General features: G+C 46.5%; 7 protein-coding genes across 7 annotated transcripts; 4 read left to right on the forward strand and 3 right to left on the reverse strand.

The window, feature by feature from the left end:
- Positions 1-1,611: 1,611 nt before the first annotated feature.
- RhiXN_02293 (peptidyl-Lys metalloendopeptidase) lies at positions 1,612-2,881 on the forward strand (the record flags this gene model as incomplete). Its single annotated transcript, XM_043322112.1, has 5 exons — positions 1,612-1,877; positions 1,933-2,062; positions 2,113-2,229; positions 2,286-2,635; positions 2,692-2,881. The coding sequence occupies 5 exons, from the start codon at positions 1,612-1,614 to the stop codon at positions 2,879-2,881; spliced, it is 1,053 nt and encodes a 350-aa protein (XP_043187935.1).
- A 1,033-nt stretch (positions 2,882-3,914) lies between these two features.
- RhiXN_02294 (U1 snRNP-associated protein) lies at positions 3,915-5,254 on the reverse strand (the record flags this gene model as incomplete). Its single annotated transcript, XM_043322113.1, has 8 exons — positions 3,915-3,999; positions 4,049-4,293; positions 4,343-4,474; positions 4,527-4,606; positions 4,655-4,718; positions 4,777-4,998; positions 5,052-5,168; positions 5,216-5,254. 8 exons carry the CDS (start codon positions 5,252-5,254, stop codon positions 3,915-3,917), a joined length of 984 nt encoding a protein of 327 aa, XP_043187936.1.
- Positions 5,255-5,479: 225 nt separating this feature from the next.
- On the forward strand, positions 5,480-7,129 carry RhiXN_02295 (transport protein; the record flags this gene model as incomplete). Its single annotated transcript, XM_043322114.1, has 9 exons — positions 5,480-5,530; positions 5,579-5,659; positions 5,713-6,071; positions 6,122-6,471; positions 6,521-6,563; positions 6,621-6,756; positions 6,809-6,862; positions 6,927-6,980; positions 7,037-7,129. The coding sequence occupies 9 exons, from the start codon at positions 5,480-5,482 to the stop codon at positions 7,127-7,129; spliced, it is 1,221 nt and encodes a 406-aa protein (XP_043187937.1).
- Positions 7,130-7,606: 477 nt separating this feature from the next.
- RhiXN_02296 (tyrosinase) lies at positions 7,607-9,510 on the reverse strand (the record flags this gene model as incomplete). The annotated part of the gene is made up of 15 exons (XM_043322115.1): positions 7,607-7,680; positions 7,732-7,807; positions 7,862-7,939; positions 7,995-8,018; positions 8,081-8,165; positions 8,226-8,411; positions 8,463-8,513; positions 8,573-8,720; positions 8,784-8,789; positions 8,839-8,903; positions 8,956-8,995; positions 9,059-9,075; positions 9,136-9,185; positions 9,233-9,310; positions 9,361-9,510. 15 exons carry the CDS (start codon positions 9,508-9,510, stop codon positions 7,607-7,609), a joined length of 1,128 nt encoding a protein of 375 aa, XP_043187938.1.
- Positions 9,511-11,726: 2,216 nt separating this feature from the next.
- On the forward strand, positions 11,727-13,306 carry RhiXN_02297 (vacuolar-sorting protein SNF7; the record flags this gene model as incomplete). The annotated part of the gene is made up of 5 exons (XM_043322116.1): positions 11,727-11,996; positions 12,049-12,279; positions 12,333-12,676; positions 12,732-12,900; positions 12,947-13,306. The coding sequence occupies 5 exons, from the start codon at positions 11,727-11,729 to the stop codon at positions 13,304-13,306; spliced, it is 1,374 nt and encodes a 457-aa protein (XP_043187939.1).
- A 305-nt stretch (positions 13,307-13,611) lies between these two features.
- RhiXN_02298 (uncharacterized protein) lies at positions 13,612-16,608 on the forward strand (the record flags this gene model as incomplete). Its single annotated transcript, XM_043322117.1, has 12 exons — positions 13,612-13,698; positions 13,751-13,933; positions 13,983-14,111; positions 14,163-14,580; positions 14,635-14,759; positions 14,816-15,257; positions 15,305-15,339; positions 15,390-16,026; positions 16,079-16,247; positions 16,300-16,348; positions 16,400-16,434; positions 16,485-16,608. 12 exons carry the CDS (start codon positions 13,612-13,614, stop codon positions 16,606-16,608), a joined length of 2,433 nt encoding a protein of 810 aa, XP_043187940.1.
- A 994-nt stretch (positions 16,609-17,602) lies between these two features.
- On the reverse strand, positions 17,603-18,268 carry RhiXN_02299 (tigger transposable element-derived protein 6; the record flags this gene model as incomplete). The annotated part of the gene is made up of 3 exons (XM_043322118.1): positions 17,603-18,002; positions 18,058-18,210; positions 18,264-18,268. The coding sequence occupies 3 exons, from the start codon at positions 18,266-18,268 to the stop codon at positions 17,603-17,605; spliced, it is 558 nt and encodes a 185-aa protein (XP_043187941.1).
- Between the last annotated feature and the right edge of the window lie 427 nt (positions 18,269-18,695).

An 18,695-nucleotide genomic window follows, 5' to 3' on the forward strand; every position in this document is an offset into this window, starting at 1 on the left:
TGATTATAAAAATTGAAGTAAATAAACACCTTGTTAACAGGCCTATTATCATTGAGCTCATGAGCTTGATATGTGCACTAGGCCTTGGAACACCCTCTACCCTCCATCAATACCGGTAGTTCGACACTATATATCATGTTCCTCTAGATTTAGCGGAGGATAATTTACTTTCAAGATTTTATCTGCCTATACTTCCGCGGACAACCTCCTGGAACTTCTTATATGCGCAGCCATTCTACAAACTGGGTGGGCACTTCCACAAAAAGAAACTATGGCTGTTATCGTGGATATGACGAAAAAGCCAATCATATCAATCATGTCTCTCTAAAATAAGGCTAGCTAGAAATTTCTCTGCGAGGAAGACAAGATGCTGAAATATTGTACGCCCTTTTCAGTTGGATTTGACATAAAATGCAGCATGATTCATACTAGTTTTCAATATTCGCACTGAACAATACCCGTTCGTCAGTTTATTGAAAGTTCAAATCGTACTGAAGGTGGTCATTTTCAGGCCTCATGCTGAATCTTAGTGTCTTGTCCACATACGGTACATGGTGCGCTAATACCTAGCCCAGTCTGGTGGCTATGATTGGCCGCTGAACTACCAGACGCTTTTTATCAGCCATACAATACTTCTATTACGCAAGTGTTGTTATGTATTACCTTGTCAGTCTAGGTATTTCCCTTTGAGCGAAGACTTGAGCCAAGTGTGATTAAGCATTTTGCTCATTGCTAGCCCTGGTCACAACACTCCTCTACAGGCTTCGCTACATGGCTGACAAATTGATTCACTCCAACTCGAAAAATTCCATCGGGTTTGTGCATGACTGTTTCAAATCATCTTAGGGTTTTTCGTGCCGTATTTCATGACAATCTATCATGCCAGTGGCCATAGTGTGGATAGTAAGTTGAAAGAGGGTGTATCATACTTCAAGGAACATCTCAAATGATTGCGTATGGCGGCGTATGTATTGGTTAGACATAGTATGGCAAGGTTAGCCAAGCTGCGGCCAACCCCTGTGAATGGCACTTGATGTATGGCTCAGAATTGGATCACCCAAGTAGCCAACCAGGGAAGGAGTATGCAATGTACTGAACTCGATAATTTAAGCATGCACTGTAATACCATGGCTTCTGTCTTCTTTTAGGCAACATAAGTTACAGTATTCATAATTTCAAGGTTTCTATAGCACTTGCCAACGTGAGAACCTACCACAATAACAATTTGAAGTTGTGCCTCATGACCCACAGAAGATGAATAGATTTGCCAAGCAATCCTAAAAAACCGTCATCACAGTACAACGGGCCACAGCGGTTGATCGCCCGCATGATCACCAGTTCACTAAAGTTTGAAATTGCGTACCAATGGAGTGCTGCGACCTCACTACAGCTGCACAGAGATTCGGTGGTGCTTCGGTACGTATATATGGTTGCGATGCGACGTACGGTAGAACTTGTGTGCTGGCGCGCGAGTCACTGAGCACATGTCAACATTACATTTGGGCTCGAAGGCCTCAGTCGCGAAAACAGGCGTATAAATACAACAGCCACCAAGGGGCCAGAATACCCAACATCGTGTTCATTTTCTCTGTAGCTCATTCATCATTCATAATGCGCACTTTCTTTGCTACCGCTCTCGCCTCTGCTGCTATCATCGGTGTTTCTGCCTCTCCAGGCCTCTCGTTATCCCTTGTGACTCCTGAATCCGTCTCGGATATCGAGGACTTTTCTGTGACTGCCATAGTTAAAAACACTGGTAACGAGACCCTTAAGTTGCTCAAGGATCCTCGCGGTGTGCTTTCCTCTGCGAGAACCCACACATTCAGTGTCGCAAACGAAAAGGGATCCCCTCAGTTTACTGGGATGTTCGTCAAATAGTAAGTAGTTATGTACAATGAATATTCGAGAGGGTATATGCTAACAATTGACCAGTTCCCCTGATGCCATTGTAAAAAACAATGCGGCTAGTTTTACTATTCTGGAGCCTGGCCAAAGCTTTGAAATCACCCACAGCCTTGCAGGCGTCTACAACTTTACTAACACTGGTGCCGGGAACTTCAAGGTACATCTAATCGAATCAGAGCCGATATGATTATTCATCATATGTCATAGCTTGATACAGTGTCCAATGTCTTCGAGTACGTCGACGCTTCGGGCAACCTTGCTACGATCGAGGCCGCGACCCAGTCGAAAAAGGTCGGAGTCAGTGGCAAACTTGTATCCACTCGCGTATGTCAACACTTCGGACTATTATTTTGCCTAGCTTAACATAAATTGTGTCTTAGGGCCTTCCTAAAGTTGAAGCTCGCTCTCTTGGAAAGCGTGCATACGTTGGTTGCAATTCAAACCAACAGTCCCTAATTGCTACCGCTGCGAAATCCGCCAATGAATACGTGAAGGAGGCTAGCTCTTATCTCAGCGGTGTTAACTCTGGGACTAATCGATACACTACTTGGTTCGGTGCTTACACCACTGAGCGTGCTTCGACAGTCAGTTCTCACTTCTCATCTATCGGCACCGACGCTACCAGTGTCACATTTGACTGCTCTACCTGTACTGTCGATGCTTTTGCATACGTATATGCCGATGATTCTACCCGGGTTTATCTGTGCAGGTCTTTCTGGGAAGCTCCAAAGTAAGTGTCCCAGCATATGATCGGCCCCTCCTGAGTGAACTTATCGTTACTATTAGCACTGGAACCGACTCGCGAGCTGGAGCTATTGTCCATGAGCTTTCACACTTTACTGTCAACGGTGGCACGGAGGACTATGCATACGGACACAACCTTGCCAAGAACCTCGCAAAATCAAACCCTGCGCAGGCTGTTATGAATGCTGATAGTCACGAATACTTTGCCGAAAATACCCCTGCTCTTTCTTGAATCGTGATTGAGGCTGTCATCTTGTAATATATTTTTGTATATGCATAGCCAACACTAATGGATTAAAATCCCGCGAATCAGCACAAGTAATCACGGCGATGTATATCGCTGCATCAAGCTGTTGGGCGACGCCAGTGTTTGATTTAGCGAGAACCATAGCTATATGCGCACAAATTGGCCTTATCACTCAAATCTGTTTCATAGAATTGACCTTTATATTAGACGAATTAGACACGAAGATCACATAGCACCAACTAGAGATTCAACCCCACAACAACTCAGTCCAGGTCAATTTATCCGTCTGACTTAAGTGTTTCACGAAACAACTCTGAGTGAGTGGCGCCGAGACTCACCGCCCCATTATCCCTTTATAGTATGAATGATTTCCAGAAATATTGAGTATCTTGCCTCGAATAGACGGACGAGCCGAGGTGGGGTGATACATATCAACGCCACCCACCTATCAAGCTTTCAACTATTGGTATCTCCTCCGACGAGTCTCAAGGCCAAACGATAACTATGCACAAGCGTATGTTCATAAACTCGACCTTACTACATTGACTAGAAGTTAAATACAGACACACAGGATATATCCCCCCACCATTGATTCTGTATAACCACGTATTCAAGGAATTGACTGCCTGGTAGTAAATGTTGTGATCAGAATCTCGAGTGAATTGACTTTTGAACATGCCAGTGATATAACCCCTCATCACTACTCATGCATAGATATCAAGGTTACCCAGCACTGAGAATACGGCGACTTAACGCGGAATGCGATTTAGCATCATATCTTTATATGAACTAGGCATGGCGGGCGCTCACAGCACTGGAGAGCATCACGAATAGCAGCATTGAGTTTATGAGTCCCAACCTACATTTAGCATAGGTGATACTGAATTTACTGCCCTGCGATCCGACTGCTTGGTATATCGACGCTGGTGCGCCCTCGCGAAGATATGATTACCGCACAAATTCAAAATACCAGAACAATCGAGAATACTATAGTTAAGCTACAAGACAAGATGCGGGATTAGTAGCGACGCCGAGGAGAACGAGACCTATCTCGGTCGCCTCGCCTGGGGTCTCTGTCACGGTGTTCGCGATCACGGTCTCGGCTATATAGCTGTCAGTATGGCTCTTTGGCGCCCCAAGAGGTGTACTTACTCATAGCGTGATGAATGATGGTCTCGGTCACGATCACGGTGACCATCGCGGTGGTCGCGATCACGATCACGATCTCTGTCCCTATCGTACCCCCGGTCGCGAGGACCATCTGGAGCAGAAGCACCAGGTCCGGAAGGCGCGGACGCAGGAACTGGTGGAGGACCCATTGGGCCGCGTCCACCCTGACTTCTCCGTTGCTTAAGCTCGTCGAGCATTTTGCGCAATTCAAAGTATCCCAAGTGCATCTACAACACGTTCAGGAAGGCTGAGTTTCGAATTAGGTAACGACCCTACCTTGCCACCGAAATGGTCGGCGAGACGACGATCCGAGTCGAGTACAGAGAGATATGCACCGCAGACGTCGCAGACACGCAATTTTTGGTGACCGGAAGCTCCGGAAGTGTCGGTGAGTTGTTGTAGTTCTCGCTGGACACTCGAATTAGATCGTCTGAACTCCAAGCTGGACTTAGCCACTCACCTCCTTCTCGGTCTTTTCAGCCTTTAGAGCTTCGACGGCCTCCAATTCCTTCATGGACTCTTCGACCTTGCCCTCCTCACCTGTACCAGAGTTAGAACATTGTTTGGCCTGCAGTGCCATTCACTTACCAAGACTCTCGATTTTTTCTGTGCCACCTTGAATAGCAAGTTCAATTTCACCAATTTCACGCATCTAGAGGACAAGCAACATCAATTTCTCTGAATGAACGCACTACACCTGCATATCTCACCAAGTTTGTGGTCTTTGCGTTCTCTTCTGGTGTTTTCTCTAGGCGTCGGTGCGCAGCCCGGATACGGCGGTCGCATTCCTCGACGAATGATGAAATATTAGCCTCATATTCGCGCTGGAACTGGTCGAATCTCGGGTCGCTCGGATTCTTTTCGCGAGCTTCGTTAAAGTCTGTTTTGAGACGCTCAGTGTGGGATTTGGGACAGGGACCCAGGTCCATTTTCTAGTATTTCATCAGCTGCATTCATTTTTGATGCAGTAGTACAAGTTACTCACCGTGTTTGTAAACAAAGCATGAGGGCAAGTGCCACACAAGAAATTCCTACAAACTTTCTCGTCGAACCACTGCAAGTTGGCATTGACCGCTCCCATTGCCTCTGGCCCCATCATTTGCTAATACTAGTCAGGTTTTGCGAAGCACATAAATTTCTGGAGCTTACTTCTAGCAGCTTACGCTGCATTTCCGCGAGTCGACCCATCTTTCCAAGCCCTCAAGGACGTGAGGTGCGTTACAGTGAAGTAGCAAGCGCCAGGTTGCCTGGCACTCACGTGATCCCGCCCATGTTTGCTGAGGTAAGCTCAGCCAAGCAATTATAGTTCTTACGATGACGCTGGAATTGCAATACTGTGCACACGACTAGGTCATATAAAGAGCATGACTAGTTAACGAACTCTTAAATCCTTCCCCATCATCCGTACAATAGATGTCGAGCGAAGCATCGAATCTTCTCGAAGTTGCGATTGGATCGGCTGAGGTGAGTGCACCTCGAGCCACAACTTCGATATCGCTAACAATGACATAGGCGTCGATCTCTGTACTCCTTGTACTGGGGTTTGGATATTACGCCCAGTATGCGGGCTGGGTCAACGATCAAGGAGAAAAGGTATGGTTTAGTACGCTTAGGAAGGATGCCGTAACCGATTTCTATTCTCGTAGCAAATATCACATCTTTGCGTGACCGTATTCCTCCCTGCTTTACTGTTCACGCAAATAGGTCCCCACGCTACCCCGCATAACCTCATAGATTATGGCATTATTGTCCTGCTGTCCATCTTTGCCATGGTAGTTTCGTATATCGCCGGCATCGCCTCTCGGCGCGTTTTCAAATCTCCGAAGTGGACCATAGCGGCATTCATCTTCAATAACGCTACGAGTCTCCCTCTGCTCCTCCTGGACAGTCTGGAGAAGACTGGTACGATAGGTATTATTATCGGAAAGGGCGGTGGAAGTGTTTCAGATGCAGTAACTCGTGGACGTACGTACCTACTTATTGCTGCTCTAGTCGGAAATGTAGGGTAAGTGCCAAGTATTCACGTTAACGGCCTCCGCTCATGCCCAAATCTAGTCGGTTCGCTCTAGGCCCGGATATTATGGGCCCCAAGAACAACGACCATTCCGATTTCCCCGGCGACCTATCCGCCACATTCCGACCTGTTCCAACGGAAGAGACCACCCCTCTGTTGTCGACTGCACGGGTGCACAACACTGCCTCTCGAACTTGGACAACCATCAAGGAATATGGCAAGAGGACCTGGGAATGGATCGTGGATTCAATGAACCCGCCATTGGTTGCTGCAGCTATTGCTATAGTCTTCGGGTTGATTTCTCCCTTGCGTCATGCATTCTTTAGCAAGGGTGAGCCTCTGAATGCCACTATCACCCAAAGTGTAAATTATCTCGGAAAGTTGTATACTGGTAAGTATAAAACTACTTAGTAAGGCTGTATGCTCACATCACACTTTAGCTCTGCAAATGTTTGTACTTGGTAGCAAGTTACGCTCCAAATCGTGAGTAGGATGGCGGAAAAGGAAGCTCATTGCTGAACTGACTATCTGGCTTGTTAGTGGTGATAAACTACCAATACTATCAACTTCCGTTCTCTTCATCCATCGATTTATTATCATGCCGGCGATCATGATCAGTATCGTTTATTTCCTCCGCTCTACCTGGCCGTCTTACGTCGAGCGAGACCCCATGCTTGTGAGCATCTGTTAGAGTACGTTAAATGGTGTTACTTATTTCCATACCACAGGATTTCGTCCTGTCTATCGTTGGGATTGGCCCACCAGCCATAACATTGTCAGCGGTAAGTGCGCTGTTGATGTACCCAGGGTCTCTAAGACAGCTAAATGACTGGCTATTGGCCGCAGATTTCTGAAATGGCCGAGTTAGAATCGCGCGAAGATGCCCAAGTGTCTCGATTGGTGAGTTGATGTTTCAGGAGTGCACTCAAGCGCTAATATAATTGATTCGCTACCAGCTCATGCTATCGTATATTGTGACCCCGTTCATCTGTGTGCCTATTTCGGCCTCCGTATACGTGATTGGGCTTTTGGGGCTCGCAAACAATTAAGTATCAGTTCTATTTCTACATCCACGTGCTGTGGTTTATGACGAAGTGGGGGACTTTCCCAACGGAATAGGAGAGTACATGATATCCTTGATATGTTGAATAACCGTGCAGTACTTATAGCTATTGATTTTTTGTTCAAAAGTCTGATAGTACATAATTTGAGGCAAAACTATAATTAATAAAAGCACCAATGGTGTGGAGATAGAGCTTGCATGCGCCTGAAAAATGTTTCATGGAAAGGCATGACCCACCTTTGTCCTGACTGCCATCCACTCCTATGATATTGGTTTGTCTAAAACCTGAAATTCACTTTTCTTTGAGAGTCGTACGTTCTACGAGGGCTGAGAGGATTGGTATTTTTGGGACCGCAAGACATGTAGCTACAATATACGAAGCCACATGGATTAATTTGAGAGAGAAAGTAGAAGTTTTGTTTTATCCGGCCTGCTAGATACTCCTAGGGATGCCAAAAAACCTTTACTCGTAGACATAGCACCAGGGCCAGCTGCGAGTGTCAAAGGTCTGATCAATGGTGTAATCGGGCCACAGTCCTGAGAAGAAAGGTGAACATTGTATCGAAGTGTTGGTACCAATTCACTCACCACCTCCGGGAAGGACGGCACTCGTGGTCAACCAGGGGGGCTGTCCGTTGGGGAACTCGTTCAGGGAAGATGTATTCTACAATTGGTATGTCAACAAGGCATTTGGTGAAATATCCAAGGGGCATCTTACCTGAATAGACCCTCCATGGAAAGCATACTTGTTAGCAGCATTCTTCTCTTGCCAGAGCCACCAGAGACGGTCGACGTTCTGATATCACGTCAATTCAGCAAGAGGCTCGTAGGTATGTAGACATATTACTTACGCCATGGTGCAAATGGAAGATAGGCTAAATAAAGCATATAGAGTTAATTGGTGCGCAAAAGGCCACGATAGGAATGCATCACTTACCTCGTTGGATGAGAATGTGGCAGCACGTTCTACTGGACAGTTGCTGGTTCCGGAGGAGCCAGCAGGACAGATTGTACCCATGTCCCTGTTAACCAGGATCGTCACTGTCATTATGCGGTCTTTTACTATGAAACAGGGCACTCACCCTCCCATCATAAGATGAATCGCGCTGTGCATGCCAACAAGCTGCTCGAGATAACCGTGGAATAGTGTGAAATTACCTATCGGTTGATTGAGAAGCTTTTCAACCTCGGCAGGCGTGAAAGTCGAAGTCGCCAGGACGCCCGGGCTGAAGGGTTCGGGGATGTAGTGACGGCGGAGTTTATGAGGGCTGTGAAAAGATGAGCCTATGGATAGTAATGGGAATATAAAAGACACTTACACAGGGTATGCGACTTCGATATCAAGTGCTCCAGTATGAATGGTATAGTCGCTTTACAATGGCCAAGGGTTAGTATGTACATCGAGTTAAGGTTAAAGCATAGTACTCACTCGCTAGCATCATCGCTGTAACCTCCGAGTCCAGATTCTGTATCATTATCCCACAGCGGGCTTCCCAAAAAGTCATCGGCGTCTGAATGAAGCCTGTAAGCCGCCATGCCACCACTCCACCAGTGCTCAGACTCACCTTTTTCCCATGCTATGTGAAGGAAAGATATCAAAGTTGGTAAAGCTGACCACCTAATCAAGATCTATTACTTACCCCAGTCTGGATGGTATGTAAGTTTAGGGCTTATGCATAGAAAGAGAATACTTACATGGCACTACTCCTTGATAGCTGCATTCTTTCCGGAGAATGTTGGTCCATTCGTGCAGGTAAGCACTACGCAGACCATTCGTAAGTTTGAATCAAAATAGACGAGACTGCCACATACCGGTGCCATGGTAAGAATAGTCCAGTCCAGTGAATGATAGCTGTTTCATGAGATGTTAGTATGAATATATCGCAATTTATCCAGGGTCATAAAATAGTCGTACGGTTGAGGTTCATATGACTATCCGAGTCCAGACAGTCGGTCAGCTCAACAATAAGCGAATGGACTTCATTGACTCACATATAGACTAAATCGTCGTAGTAAGTAGAGCTTTCGTTGAGCGGCGCGATCTATGCCATGCATGAGCAATTGATGTCTGAGAATATACTCTACTCACATGGAACTTGGCATCCGCGTAGCTAGCAGTATCGACTGGCGGGCGAAGCTTCCCATTACGAGGCTTTTTGTTGAGGCACTACATAATAAATGAGTAAACTGGAAGCCAGTAGCGACGACAGTGCGTACGTTGACAGCGTCAATCCAGCCCTTGCGCTCGGCCTTGCTGAACGTACGCCATTCCCTGCGGACTTCAAGCGAGGAGCATGTCTGAGCAGGCTCTGCAGCAGCGACAAACGTCGCCAGAACAGAAAGGCTGAAAGCGGTAGCGAACTTCATGATGTCTGAAAGATGCAACTGGTGGATAATGCAGCATAAGGTACTACACAACGTTGTTTATATAGGCTTCAGACTTGTCAAAAGTAAAACTTAGTACGTCTATACTGTCAGCATTCCAGCGTAGGAGGAATTTACGCGCGCGGCGCGCCACATTTTGGAGAGCCAATTCTGCTTCGAGGTACTGATGCAAGGAAGTATTTGAGGTAGGTTGAATATTTTTCCGGGCCAGAACGCGTATTTTATGCAAACCACAAGCACTTATGATAAATGACTTTACTGTAGCTTGGCGACTTTGGACGGGAACGAGATTGCGAAGTACTGTAAAATCAAATGAACACGGAGTTTGGCTGATAGAAGCTCACCAAGCGATCGTAAGCGTCATCTACTTCCAAATGCATGTACCTAGTGGAATAATTAGGAACTACCGGTAACCATACTGTCTTTAGATTAATGCTTGATCAACAAGATGTACCATCATCGCCTAAGGTGCGCAAGAGGTCCACAAACCTTCATAGCTCACATTCATTTGGATGGCGTTCTCAAAAACCATAACCATTAACTTTAGGAGCACCTTTATGACTAACAAACACCTGAAACCAGAAATAACAAACCTACGCGCGAGGGATAGTTATGATATTGAATTGCGTGATGACTGACTAGAACATGATACTCGAAAGAAGCTCTCTGACGATCTCATTTGATACCACTCAAATGGGCCGACTTCCGCCGATTGATGCCATGCACACTACTGCGTAAAAGAACAGGCATGTTCCATCCTTCGCATGGCATGCAAACTTTCGTAGAAGAACAAGAAGAGTATATACGCGTAGGAATGATCATTATCCTCCTAAGCGAATCTGGAATCGTCTCCTGCATAGATACATTACGATACGATACATGACGAGCATATTGGGTATTGGTCATGCAGAGGGTCAACCGATGTATCCGGAATAACAGTCAAGGTATGTTTAGCCAAAGCCAAGCCAAGCCGGTCATGGTATCAATAGCTAACTAAGGTTCTGTCTCAGCGCACTCTTACTGTCATTGGTTCAAGATTAGGGAATTGGCATATGCATATCACACCTTCGGGCTGACAGGCCCGAGTCCATTACTCAGGCATAAGATAGTACAGGTGTCGTAACATAGCCCAATGAAGTAAGTAGGCTATGGTAACAGCGCAAGGAATTCTGCTCTGGGTGCCCTCAAGCGAGAATATGAAAGGCAGCCCACCTGGTTTCAGTGACTTGGTTCCAAGGTGATAAGCGAGTTTTATCGAGCTATTCAAAGGCTGCAGAGCTCTATAGTAAATCTAATTACCAAGCCAGAGGTTTTTATAGCTTCAGATTCTGATGCCTACCTTGTGCACAGCGGAATCCAAAAGCGCGAACTCCCCACACACAAGCCGGCCTTATGTATGGAGTACTGGCGAAGTCCAACCACAATTTCTATGAGCTCCCATCTCCAGCTGACTCCTATGTTACTCATGTGCGGACCTGAGGTCCTGGGTCCGGTATAGATTTTACGTACTTTTGGAGCCCACCATGGCGCCGGACTCGACGCATATAGACATCGCAATCTGCTATTAGTTCCTTTGCTGTGCCCCTTCCAAACCTATACACAAACCTGTACACAAACCTATACTGTAGTTGTTTTTAGTCTCAGGGCATTTGATATAAATGCCAAGATTTTAATATCCCTGAACTATATGAAATCATTCAAATCTAAACGATCCCTAAACAGTGTTACGTTCTTGTGCTTGACTAACCAAAATACAAAATACTTTAGCCATTAAGATCAGCATCACATCGAACCTAGTCATCAGCTGAATAGATAGAGTGATGTGTGGTTTCTAGAAGTGAAGTTACTTTCAAGAGCGAAGACAAGTCCCCAGTTGCTACAGCAAATTTAATACTAGTAATTTTGGACTCGCTTCAGTCACTAACTGTTATCAAGTCCTTTCAGTACATTTTAAACGATATTTATTTTTAGGCGAATTACGGGCGCCGGTTGCTCCCAAGTATGTACGTCGACACGCGCTATGACTAACTGTATTATACATTAGCTTTATATTTTAACACTGCTCCCCTTTCAAGATAGAATTTGAATAAACCTAAGATTAGTACACGTGATCGGCCTTACAACTTCTTGGACAACCACTCGCGTGGCTGGTTCCCATAGTCGGAGTTTCCTTGTGTGCCCCAGCCAATACCCCAGTGATGTCAATATCCGACTTTCTCATAAACCTTCCTGAATACAAGTCCAACTCACAAAGACTACAATCACTCTATTCAGACCTCAACCGACAACGGCTTTCCAACCCTGCAGGATATTCGGCAAATATAGAATGGTGGAGGCGTACCTTATCAGAAGTAACTGCCCGTGGCCTCCAACCAGCAGGTGTCTTGGTGCTTAGAGCAGACACAGTACTGGTTGATTCATTCAGATGGGATAAAGTCGGAAAACCATTGGGTGTGGGGTATGCAATTGTGCGTCATGGACTTCCTTCGAAAGGAGACTTTAATTTAACTAACCCCATAGACGTCTTTATCGACACCTGCCACTTCGTGTGCTGCCTCGGCTCCATTCATTCCTCTCAAGCGTTTTCTGGAACTGTCTGGTTCGATATACCTCCCGGAGTCGGGCCTTGCGTACCGTGTAGTATCGACTCTGTTGGGCCGACCTCTCTGGTGGGGACTTCAACAAGCTGGGCTCGTCGGGGACGATATTCGAGAATCATGGGGCGATTTTGTTGTATTGGCCAATGTAGAGGTATGTAACATTTTATGATCTGACACTTGGATAAGGATTGAGGGGCGGCATAGGCAGCGGCTAAAAAAGTTATCGATTATCAAGGCTCAAAGGGTGCGATAGGTCCTGCATCGGCTCTGTATACATTTGCCAGCTTCCGACAAACGTTTGGTGACCTTGCTGCTCAGCATTCTGGCGCCACGTTGTCTGAAGCTGACGTTCGTGTGCTGGTCAAGCATCTAGAGCGAGACCGTAACTGTATAGTTGTTGATCGGCAGGTGGATGTTATCAAGTTTGTGGAAGAAGGGTCTTCCGGACGAGAGGGTATCACCAGTGTCGATAAAGGTATTCTTGAGATGAGTGTTACGTTGACCAAGCTTCAGGAGCAAGTGGATGAAATCCAGAAGCGGATTGAAGAGTAAGTGACTTATTATGTGAACACGTTTAATTCAAGCTGATTTTTTTCTTGCCAGACGCTCGGAAAAGATTAGTGCTCTCCTGCGCAAGAAACAGAAAGAGTTGGCTTTGTCAATGCTACGCTCGCGAAAGGAACTGGAGGCACTGCTGAAGCTTCGATTGGGCGCACTGGAAACGGTACAAACTGCATTAATGAAAATTGAAACCGCAGCGGGAGATATTGCAGTATGTTTTGTGTACATGCTATGTACCATATACTGATGCTTTATAGATCATGAAAGCGTATGAAACCTCGACAGCAACTCTCAAGGAGCTTCTTGCCGATCCACGTCTTCAACGCGAACCATATCGACCAGACGATGGAAACATGGCCGACGCCCTGGCAGACCACAAGGAGGTCGAAGAGGCTATTGCTCTTGGGGGCTTACCCTCAGATCCTACCGAAGACGAAGAACTAGCGCGCGAGCTACAAGAACTTGTTGAGGAGAACGAGCGTGAAGCACAAGAACAGGAGGTTGAACGAAAGAGAGAGGAAAAGACTATCTCCGACCTGGAGAGGCTCACCGTTCATACCCCACAGCCGGTCGCAGAAAAGGAAAAGAAAGAGGAGCCTATGCTTGCTGAAGCTTGATTTTTGTATATTAAATGCACTTTTTTGGCGGACTTGAGATACGACATTTGTACACACTGACCATTCTCTTAATTTAACACGACGTCACGAAGAGTTTGTAGTAACAGCGGCGTCATTTATCCGTAATTGAAATGGTGCCCTTTGTTATGACAGCTATGCCAGCCAATCAGAGCACGAGGCGATTAGATAAGCGATATCGTCATGGAGGAGGTCATTCGAATCTCGTGGTTGTCGTCCGCCTCCGAGTTGTAGGTGCATTTCAGAGAAATTTGCGAAACCCCCCTGACACACCGGCAGCGTTCATAATGACTACGTCGGTGCCGCCTTACTCGAGGGTGGCCTCGATATTCTCCATATTGTTCAGAGGAGCCTGCTATGTCTTCTTCCGAATTGTAAGTCCCCTCAACTTGAGCACTGGTCCTGTGTTGCTGACCACTATCAAAGATCCCTGGTCGAGTTGCTCCTCCAATCATCGTACTTTTCTATGGTATCTACACTCTGGCTTATTGGCTAGGAGGCCGCCAAGTCCCAGCGCTCGACAGGGCTAAGCTGGAGGCAGCCAAGGAAAAGCAGGCAAACGGCAGTGGAAACGGACATGTCGACGACACACCCGCAATCGCAAAATATGTAAGTCATATTGGATCTATCTGCTATCTTGAATTAATTGTCTCTATAGCGAGACACGGACAATGCTCCCGGTACTACAATGCTCCTCACTCTGCCATCTTCATCCCGCATGCTTCGTCGTATCTCCCTTGCGGCAAATTCGATCCTCTTCCTTATGGCAATGGACTACGTTAGCAAGGTAAATACACTAATTCAATCCGAAATGACTGTTCTAATTTCAACCTTTCAGCCCCACTTCCAACCAGCCAATGATCTCCAGTTTGCTCGGGTTGGCGCTGTTGACAGCACAAGCGCCAAGATTGTAGTTCGATACCCTGGGCCACCAGAGCCATCCACTACGGCTGCTACTACCACTACTACTACCACCGATGCCCCTATACCGACACCAAGCATCATTGAAGCCATTCATGACGCTGTTGATGGCATTTTACCTGAAATCACGCTTCCGGAGATTGTCGAAGAATTGCTCACACCTGCTCCTACTCCCCGTACCACATCCCTACGCGTTCAATGGAGGAACGCCGGGTTGGCTTCAGGGACCTTGGAGAGCGTTTGGACCGATGGACCAATTGTAGAGATGTCCGAATCTCGCGACTGGGTGGGCATGGTGAAATTAACTGGCTTGCAAGCTAGCACCGAGTATGAGTGTAAGGTCTTCCCATTCCATCAAGTTGACATTATCTCTGATTTTTTTGTTCCAGACCGATTGGTGGATCTTGACGGAGAACTATGGTCATCCGCCGGAAACCAGCTGTCATTCCGTACCACTCCCGACTCTCGTTTGGCCGGTGGAAGCCACTTCCGTTTCGTTTCAACAAGTTGTGTGGTATGTAATTTTTTCAATATTAAAATACAAAAACTGGTCTAATTAACATATTCTAGATTCCAAATTTCCCCTATAGCGTATTCGCCGAAAGCACTCATATTAGAGGTTTTGACCTGCTCGCGGACCATATCTGGCCGGCTCAACTCCAAGCCAAAGAGACGCCTTCCGAGGTCCAGGAAGAGCCGGTAGCAGCACCTGCTGCAGAAGAAAGCCCTGAGCCAACAGATGAGGAAGCGCCTGAATCCGCCATACCGACATACACTGTCGTTGATGCTACTCCTTCGCCCCTAGATAGCGAGCAAGTTCCACTGGTCTCGACTGAGGTGCTACCTGAGACTCCCTCCAAGCCCGCACCGATGGTCGAGTTCCTCATGATGATGGGTGACTTTATCTATGCGGACGTGCCTTACTACTTTGGGGATACGATCCAAGCTTATCGCCGCCTGTATCGTCGCGTGTACGCCAGCAAGAGCTTCAGGAGGATCTATGAACGCCTGCGTAAGTTTGGAAAGTCTATTTGAGTATTTTAACTAATATCTGCATAGCTACGTATAATATCTACGACGATCACGAATTCATTGTGAGTGCCGATTTTCTCCACACCAACATCAAGTCTAAGTACGTTTATAGAACAACTTTGGCGCCAATGGAAACGACTCTAGTTCTCCTTATCTAAATGCTTCTCAAGCATACGAAATTTATAATGGACAGGCCAATCCTGACGCGAAAACGAAAGGTGTCTATTACTATGACTTCCGACATGGCGACACTGCGTTCTTTGTTATGGATACTCGGCGATACCGATCTCCCCCTCCTACTCAGAAGCCTTATCCCTTCCCAATGAATCTATTCACTCCTCTGATTCAAGCCGTCGCAGAGGGCAGGAATCCGTTTGCAGCTTATTTCGGCGAACCGAACTCGCCCGTATCCAGCAACCCCATCGCTGAAGCCGTAGACGAAACCTCCCGAACCATGCTTGGAGAGGCTCAACTGGCTGCACTCCACTCTTGGATCGCTGATGTGAACCAGACTGCTACGTGGAAGTTTGTCGTGTCGTCCGTGCCTTTGACAGCCATGTGGGCAGGCTATGATGGACACGTGGACTTGTGGGCAGGGTACATGCACGAGCGTGACACGGTCCTATCATTGTTGAGCAGTGTGCCGAATGTAGTCGTGCTTAGTGGAGATCGCCACGAGTTTGCTGCAGTTGAGTTCCCGAGGGGGAAGCACCTTGTACGGGAATACTCGACAAGTCCTTTGAACCAATGTAAGCCTTTAACTTTCTTATTTCGTTCCAATATATTGACGTTGTCCAATAGTCTACGTTCCATGGGCTCATACACTCAGCCCCAAGAATGCCCGTAATATTACCTTGGTCAGACAGAACATTATTACTACCGAAACTGGAGAGGAGCACATTGAGGAAGTCGCGGAAGAGGTTGAAGAGGAAGTTTTGGTCAAGTACCACCCCAGTGGTAATCATAAATGGTGAGCCCCGGCAGCCCTTTTGCCTATCCATAGTTCTAACCATATGTCCTAGGACCACAATCGAGGTGGACTCGACGGACTCGAACGCTCCTACTCTCAAGGTACGTGATCAGGCTTGACGGGGCAACTTTATTGTTAATTTATATTAATAGGTCGAGTTGTATGTTAATGGGAAACTCGAGTGGGAGTAAGTCAAATCCGTCGCTGCATTCTGCCACCATACTAAACATTGAATAGTCAAAAGGTAGTTGGAGAGCCCGTCGAGCTATCGCACCCGACCGCCCTTGCTATTCCCGCCCAAGTCCAAGGAGTAGTTCAGTCACTCAAGAATTCGCTCAAGGGGTGGTTCCGCTCGCACTAGAGAAGGGGGGGGGGGTGTTATAGAACGATGATATGATATATTTTCTTTTCCAAGCACACGATTTAAAATGTAACGTATTGGTGATGGGCGTATATGTTTCCGGTTCTTGCTTGTCTCTCGGTGGATTTGTCTTGTGACTGGTCCGTATCACGAAGTAATCTATATAGCTCTCGAGTTTTCTATAGCTTCAATGCGTTCGGAGAGTCTGATGCCATGCAACCATAAACAGATATCGGTAACATACTCACAGCGGCTTATCGGGTGTGGGGAAGATATGTGTGCGCTCTCGTGGCCAATGAGAATCTAACGGTGACATACATCTATACTTGGGTTCGGCTATTGTAGACTGGAATGGGCCAATACTTACATGGCTGTGTTATGTAATTTAGCTGTTGGTTATTTGCTTTTACATGATCTTCCCCTTTTAACCGGCTTGGGAAGTGCGCCGTCGAAGATCCAAATAAGTAGGATAGAGGAACCCATGCCAAGCGGTGTATTGAATCAGTCCAGCTCTTTTGCAGGGGTTACAAATGCACAGACGCGCGTTCCAGTCGATGTCAGCTACTTTAGGGAGAGCCATGGGCAGTTTTTGAGAGCGATGACGAGACGAATCCTTAACCTCACGAAGCCCCAATTTTCGAGGTGATGCAAAATCGACCCCGCCAAATTTGTCTCGGCCGCAACGCTACCCTTAAGCCGTCAGAACCACACTTGGTTATTAGATTCGTCCAAAGAATCTTAGGACTTCCGTTTCGATTGGTCGTCCAGGTTATACAGTCAACTTCCACTTGATGCACCATGATGGGCCTTATGGAATTCAGGTGTTTTGATGGCTTTTAGGTTAGTAAGCATCTTGGTCATGAAGTCGGCTTCTGGCGCTACTGTAAGATAAGATAAGATATATTTAATGAAAGCTTGGTACATCAAGTAGACGGTAAACAAGTGCGTTGCTACATGCTAAAGTAAGACAAGCATAGTGGAATTAAAACAAATATTAAAGAGAAACATTAGACAACTGGCGCTCGACTTCCCAGAGCTTGGGAAGAATACCAGTGTGTTGCCAGCAATTCCGGATGCTTGATGCGGAGACTTTGTCCCATGCTTGCTGTGACAAACACATTGCGTCCAGCTGATGAACCTTGTAAGGATTCAACATACCAGCTGCCTCACAATCAAGGACAAACTTGGTGTGGAGCCAGCGATAGTTAGACTTGAAGTTGCGGATAATACCCGCGTCCATAGGCTGGATCCAAGACGTAAGGTTTGGAGGCAGGTAGTAAACTTCAATGTTGGGAGTGCGCGCTGGATCATGTTTGTGAGAGCTGGCGTTATCACAAAGCAAAAGGATCCGGCAACCTTGGGATTCCATTTGCGCATTAAGACGTTCAAGATATCTACGCGTAAATGTTTAAATAAAACTCAACAAAAGTTACTAAGAAAATTACTTACGCTTGCCAAAGCTTGGCCGTCATCCATGCCTTCTTATTGGAGGCATAATCAAAGCCATAATTGGATGGAGGACCATTTGTAAAGCAGCAAGGACGGGAGGCAAACCCAATAGTAAAGGGCAGAAGTTTCTCCCCTGTAGTGTCGTAGACACAACTGATACCAGGGAATTTATTCCCATTTTCTCAATTTTAAAAAGGCAAACGGACAACATTTTCGATCACGTGACCTCGGCGCTTATATCATACGCTAAGCGCCGAGCCACGTCCCCTTCGCGCTTACTCAGCACACGTAGCCACCTCCACCTATGACATCATCATGACACGTCAGTGACACGTATGCATGAGTAAGGCCAACTGCGGAGCGGGGTTCCTATTTGATACGGTATTGGATAATATGTATTTGTAATTAGCTAGCTTGTAGAATATATAAGGAGGCCAACCAACCATGGTAACACCCAGGTCGATTACCTCTTGTCGCATCTCATCATTGTACAAGGACCTTAGGTCCAGTAACTACTTAGTTCACTAGTCCCACGTCGCCTTAAGCGACTTCTGCACTGTACTGAGTTAGCTTGTCATCACCCTTACAGGTCTTGACACCGTAGTATAGTTGGTTGTTGTCGTAGGTAGCTTGCCCAC

Source organism: Rhizoctonia solani, chromosome 16 (assembly GCF_016906535.1).
Source record: "Rhizoctonia solani chromosome 16, complete sequence".
NCBI classification, from domain to species: domain Eukaryota; kingdom Fungi; phylum Basidiomycota; class Agaricomycetes; order Cantharellales; family Ceratobasidiaceae; genus Rhizoctonia; species Rhizoctonia solani.